General features: G+C 39.2%; 1 protein-coding gene across 3 annotated transcripts in view; it reads right to left on the bottom strand.

Annotated features, from left to right (window-relative positions):
• Window positions 1-1,440: 1,440 nt before the first annotated feature.
• The window catches only part of LOC109405904 (uncharacterized), a 66,086-nt gene continuing 61,045 nt past the window's right edge, over window positions 1,441-6,481 (bottom strand). For 2 of the 3 annotated variants that reach the window (XM_019678968.3, XM_019678967.3), the window contains exons 3-4: window positions 3,705-3,828; window positions 1,441-2,170 (exon numbers count right to left, since the gene is read on the bottom strand). In XM_019678968.3, coding sequence (XP_019534513.2) covers window positions 2,060-2,170; window positions 3,705-3,828 — 235 coding nt within the window. In that variant the 3' untranslated portion in view covers window positions 1,441-2,059. Of the gene's footprint in view, window positions 2,171-2,303; window positions 3,495-3,704; window positions 3,829-6,481 lie in introns of those variants that run through there. The other variant, XM_029858939.2, reaches the window with a different exon arrangement.

Below are 6,481 nucleotides of genomic sequence, written 5' to 3'. Positions count from 1 at the left end.
GCCCCTCAAGGAACTTCTGGAAGAAATTGCAGAAGAATTGGACGTTTCCATGGAGGACATTTGTAAAAGAATGCCTAGAGGCAATTCCAGAAATTCCTGAAGTAATCCACCGAAGAATTCTTGAATCGAATCTTTTCTGGGGGAACCACCAGATAAAATACCTGGAGTAATCGACAGATGTAGTTCCTGGTGGAATTCTCAGTTGGATTTTTGGAAGAGTCCTCGAAGAGCCCCAAACGGATTTCCTGAAGTATTTCACAGATGAGGGATCTAGAGGCAAAAGAGTGTGAGTGGCTTTCTGGTAGAGTTTGAGTTGAGCCTATCTGGAAATTTTTCGTACTTTAAACTATCCACAACTTTTTTAATATTAGTTTTATTTTAAGTTGATTAAAAAACAATAAATCGAAGAAAATGGGATTGATTTTGCTGCTCGACACATCTTGTATGAGGTAAAAAATGGTGGAAAACGTTAAATCTTCTTTACTCGAAAGTGGGAAGTAGGACTTTGTTACTTTACCCACATACAAACAGACGTATTACTTGGAACAAAATACGATAAAAATCGTCGTTACGAAAACATAATCGCCCAATGCAAATTACGCTGTGGTTCACAAACCCACTGAGTAGATGACGATAGTGAGCAAATGTCAAACAGGAGTAAAAACTATGCGAGCGCCATAAACGAGCGATTTGCGAACTGCAGAATATTGAATAATATGTTTAAAAGGGAAACGAAGGGAAATGAGTAGAGTGAGACGTCTGTTTGTCTGTGCTTTACCGATTACCCTTTTGCTTCTAACCCCCTCAGATGCAATTGCTGGAGGAATCCGCAGAAGGAATACCAATGAAGTTGTCTTAATACCGTCTTACCCTGCTAATTCGACACATTTTAATTTGTACCACAATTATTCGGCATTTGTCGAATTAAAAGCGATCAATGTCGAACGCGAAATGCGAAACGATCCGATATTGTGTATATACTCGCACCCACAACAGTTCCTCCAACCAGGATGAACTCTGGAAACCAACAATCGTAGAAAGCACGAGCTTTTCATTCGCACTACCACAATATTTGTTAGGTTAGTGGTCAATAGTTAATCCGGGAATTAAAACAAAAACAATAACAGTGTGACCAAATTTTAATCAACAAAACGGTGTAGAGTGACCAGTGTGTCCAAATAAAGTTTACCGTGGTAATTCGACAACAATAAAAAATGTCCAATTAGCGGGTTTTTTCGCCAAAACGCTAAAAAAACGAAACATCTATTGGCTAGATTATTGGATATGATAATATTATTTAATATTATTTTTTTACAAACTCCCGTGGTATCGCGTCTATCTTGTATTATTTAACACGCTATGTATATACTTGTTTGCTAATAAAAGCATTAATGTTAAATGTTTTCGGGGACTTTTCGGAAACAAAACGATCGTTGTAACTGTGTTAATAGTTAAAATTTATTTTCACTTAAGTTTTGGATTCCGATCCTGAACAAAAACCTGGATTATTTTAGATTTTTTCTCTAAATAATTTATCAGCTTGATTTTGTTAATCGATTACTTCTTTCCCAAGTCTGCTCTAATTTCTGAAATGTCTGTGTTCTACTTTAATTTTACTTCACCTAATGATTACTACAAATCTCACAACAAGGCAAAGTCTTAAGATTCCAGTCAATTCCAGGGTTATCATTGCTCATTCTAACATAGATTAAACACTCAAATGAACATCATCCTGGTTTACTGATATAGTCACAAATAGTATGCATTACCTTAGCATTTTGTTGCAAGTTGTCGGAATAACTTTAACAATTGACGTGTAACACAATTCTACACGTTTTTTTTATATTTTTTTCGTAACTTTTTGTCAAACATCAAAACAATGTCAGCAGTTTGTGCGAGTAGTTCTTGTTTATGGCAGTTGGATTATTTACAATGATTGTGATGCTGTGTGAACAGTACATCTAATGACTCGATTTTGTTTTTTTGCTATCTTTTCCGAAACTTTTTCGTTAACAAACCACGTGCAAGCATGTATCAGCCGGCTGGTATAACGCTCGTCCTAGTGGTGCTTCTTGTTCTTTATCCGCTTCATGTCGTCATCCATGTCCATGAATCGGCTCAGCCGGGATCCATTGAAGGGAGCATCACTGCCCGGTGGGTGCATGCGCATCTACGGGAAGCGAATAGGGCGATTAGTTTCACATAAAGATTATGTTATCCATTCGATGAACGTTAGTGAGCCCTCTTTCGGTAAGTTTAAAACTCAAGCTTATTGATTCAGCTTCCTTAACTCATACGCACCTGCTGCTAGTTGCGATTCCCAGTTTCGAAATAAATGCATCGTGCTTGCGTTTGTGTGTGTGTGGAGGGGGTGTGTGTTTACAAATGCAGATTTGGGTGATTTTTGGGTTTGTGGGGGCTTAGTCTGAAGGTCGAATTCATTTGTACAAGTGAGTGATGTTGTGGGGGGTCGAGAATGTGTCCAGTAGTTGTTTTACTGAAGGTCAATTGTGTTATCATTCGCTGATAGTATTTGCTAAGGGTGAAGCGGTTAGCTTTTTAGTAATTCATCTTTCGGAAAGAAGTAATCAAGAATGAGTTGGATTAGTATAGTTATTGTCCCGGAACCATAATGAAAATTTGCTAAATATATTAATTGTTCGATTGAATTTTTGGCAACACTGCCACGATAGTATACTTTGTCTTGTTGGGTGCATACCACCGCGTAGCAGTAGGCGTTGATTTTGTTTAATTTGTACCATATTCTTGTGAAAAACGCATTCTAATAAATTTTGTACGTAAAATGAATAACCTTGTTAAACTTTTTGTGATTTTTTGTTTTTATATCTGTAGTTTGAATAAGTGTTATTGTGACGTCCCTATGTATTCAACGCTGTAACTTATATGTGACTTGTTTTAGTCACATACGTGTTGTCGCGACACAGCATTTGAAATGCTAGGGGTGTTTACTTTCTTTTAAATTGTAACTTAAAATCATATCAGTAAGTTAAAGGAAATCTTATTTCAAATGTGGGGAACATTCTGGTTATATTTGGTAACCGGCTATTGAAACCTTGGTTGGTTATTACTTGCTGATCGTTCGGTTAGGAAATTTTTGTTTCCATTTTTCACATTGTTAAAGCATTGATTTAATAAAGCCTTTTGGCATTAGTGATCGGCGCTATTGGAAGGGAAGTATTGTAATCGCGCACAGGAAAGGCAAGAAGATAGATTCAAGTTTAGGAAAAAAAGATTTCTAGTCGGCAGTCAGTTTCAGTCTTTAGAGGAGAATTATTGGAAGATTGTTGAAGTTGAAATATCAGTTTCGAGCATTTTGGGAACAGATCGCGTGTGCTCTTGCTTGGCGGCCGCGTGGCGCTGCGTGTGGTGTACAGTGTGGCGAGTTTGTGATTGCTTGTGTTCATTATTTAGGCGTATATGCGGTATATGCGATTTGGGTATTAGATCTCGGTATTATCTTTGGCGTAACGTTTCTGAAAATTGCGAGAGAAACCAGAATATAAATGTCACCGTTGTGTGATTAGTAATCCTAAATATAAAAAAAATACCAAAAAACAAAGTGCAAAACAACTCAAAACAGCACAAATAAGCCAATCTTGCGGTAAATGAAACCAAAACTCTAAAATTTTCAACTATGTCCAAAGTCACCTTGAAGGTAACCTTGGAGGGGAGATAAAAGTTACCATGATTCTGTATTTTTCTTTGCACGCGTAGTCGCTCTCATCCAGATCCTTGTAGCAGTCAGATTTGTAGTCCGGGGGCAGAGGTTTTCCCTCAAACTCACACAGTTTGTGAAGTGGGCGTGATCTGAAACAAAGACGATCATTAGTATATACAGATCAAACAGTTCATTATGTTAAAATTCATTACTCAAGTAACCAAAAGTTCCGCTTTTCATGACAAAATTCACTTTCAAGCTCCACAAAGTTCAGATAAAGTTCCAAACGGAACTTTGTAGCTGCTTAAGAGGCTAACCATAAGCTTTGCTGGAACTTCGCACATAAGTTCCAGCAAGGCTCATTGTTAGCCTCTTAAGCAGCCAGAAAGTTCCATTCGGAACTTTATCTGAACTTCGTGGAACTTGAAAGCTGCTTAAGATGCTACTCAGAACTTTGTTGGAACTTTCTAGTTCCTTGAAGTTCATTTCAGTAGCTTGATGTTCTATGGATTTATTTTTTGCCATTTTAGCAAAAACATCATTATAAGCAAATTTTCATAGATAACTAAATTAAATTTACCAAATCATGAAAATGAAGTGCAAATGAAAATAAAAATATGACGCCCACCAGATTCGAACCAGTAGTTGCTGCGTTAGAGCCCTACACTCTACCTCGACACCACAATTGCGATGAAGTGCAAAGCGGATGAAATCTAACTTGAATCAATCTTTTGTCGACATCTAGGTTTGCACACTTGTACAGTAGCGAAGTTATCTTATACATGATGCTGGGTCATTAGGCCGAAGGCCATTAGGCCGAAGGTCATTAGGCCGAATGGTCATTAGGCCGAATGGTCATTAGGTCGAATGGTCATCAGGACGAATTGAAAGTTATCCGTTGTTTTAACCTTTTCCAACAATTTTTGCCAAAAACTAGTTTAACAATGAAACTAGAAAGAATAGCCTATGTTTTAAAGAAGGAAAAATTTATGAATTGAATATCAGCAGTTTCAGCGCCAAAAACTATTTTAGCAATGATACTAGAAAGTACAGCCTATATTTAAAAGAAGGAAAAATTCATGGGTAAAGTATCAGTAGATTCAGCATCAATAAAGTATCTTCGTGCCTGTCACACGATATTGTCGTTGCGGTTGAAACCCGAAGATTCCCCATACCCGACAATCGAATTTTCTCAAAATCTATACGTGAAACCTAACGTCGGACGTAGTGCGCTGGACAGCGGACCTGGCCCTCTATCCAGCGCACTGTGCCCGACGTACGTCCGACACACGGTTTAGGAGAAACATAGATTTTCGCGTGTCAAAAATTCCGATTTTCAACTGCACGAACAATACACACATGCAAAATGGTCATTTGCAGACGAAGCTCTCAGTTAATAACTGTGGAAGTGTTCATAGCTGAGAAGCAGGCTTTGTCTCAGTGGGGACGTAACGGCAAGAAGAAGACCCAATGACCATTCGGCCTGATGACCATTCGGCCTAATGATCTTCGGCCGAATGGCCTGACACCCTTATACATATTATGTATCTGTAGCAGCGTAGCAGTTTGACGGCAGCTTATCACGCAGGAGGTCCCGGTTCAAATCTACATAGGAGTGCCATATCTAGACGAACATTTGAAAAGGGCCTATCTGCTTTGCGTAAACAAACATGTTTTTGTCTCTGCAGAGCTTATCTGCATCCACCCACGCACATCAACACCCTTATCAGGAAGCAGAGTTGATGTACACGTGCTGTAGTCCCATGTACGGGAGCCACATTGCATGCAAGCTCCCAGGAGCACAGTACATTTTGAGACTGAAAGTTGTGCGCCTCATTTTTCTCAAGATGTGTCTCATGAGCTTCGTCTCATGCGCTGATTAAATTAGAAAATTTCACGACAAAAACTTCCTAAACGAACGAGAATTGAAACCTTAACCTTTGCATTGAGAGTCCCTAGTCGTATCGCATAGCCCAACCAGACACTTGTGTCGGGTACGGAAAAAAGATGTTGAGGTTCTTCGTTACCAAGATGTTGTTTTTCACCTTAGATACCAACAGCTCACGCAGTGCATGAGACGAGCTCCCCGGGAGCTATGTGCCTAGCTCGCACCCACCAGATTTTCGTGAGGCTCCTAGCAGCGCAGCACACTGCGATTTTGAAGAGCTAGGAGACAATTTGGTGGGAGGCTCGCTGTCACATTTATGTACACATGAGCAATCGGAAACTCTGTCAGGAAGAGCGTTCTTCAAGCTATCTGTTAAGTGTGTTGATGTGCGTGGGTGGATGCAGATGGGCCCTACAGAGACAGAAACATGTTTGTTTACAAAAAGCAGATAGGCCCTTTTCAAATGTTCATCTAGATATGCATAAGTAAACAAGTATGCAAAGTAAGTTTGAGCATGTTTCTCAATAATACAAGCAACAACAAGTTGTGATGAATCTGAACAGTACATTTTTGTTTTGACATTCATTTTGAGGAAGTTCCTTAGAAGGCTATCCGACTTCCTTATGTGAACTTTCAAGTCTCGAAATTACCTAAATTGAAGCTGCTTGGAAGGCTAAAAAGCAACATATAAAAAGCTGCTTAGCTTATAAATTACCGTCTTCTTCTTCTTCTTCTTGGCGTAACGTCCTCACTGAGACAAAGCCTGCTTCTCAGCTTAGTGTTCTATGAGCACTTCCACAGTTATTAACTGAGAGCTTCCTCTGCCAATGACCATTTTGCATGTGTATATCGTGTGGCAGGCACGAAGATACTCTATGCCCAAGGAAATTTCCTTTACGAAAAGATCCTGGACC

Source organism: Aedes albopictus, chromosome 2 (assembly GCF_035046485.1).
Source record: "Aedes albopictus strain Foshan chromosome 2, AalbF5, whole genome shotgun sequence".
Classification (NCBI taxonomy): domain Eukaryota; kingdom Metazoa; phylum Arthropoda; class Insecta; order Diptera; family Culicidae; genus Aedes; species Aedes albopictus.
Note: the sequence above shows the minus strand (reverse complement) of the source record. Positions and strands in the feature narration are given on the sequence as shown.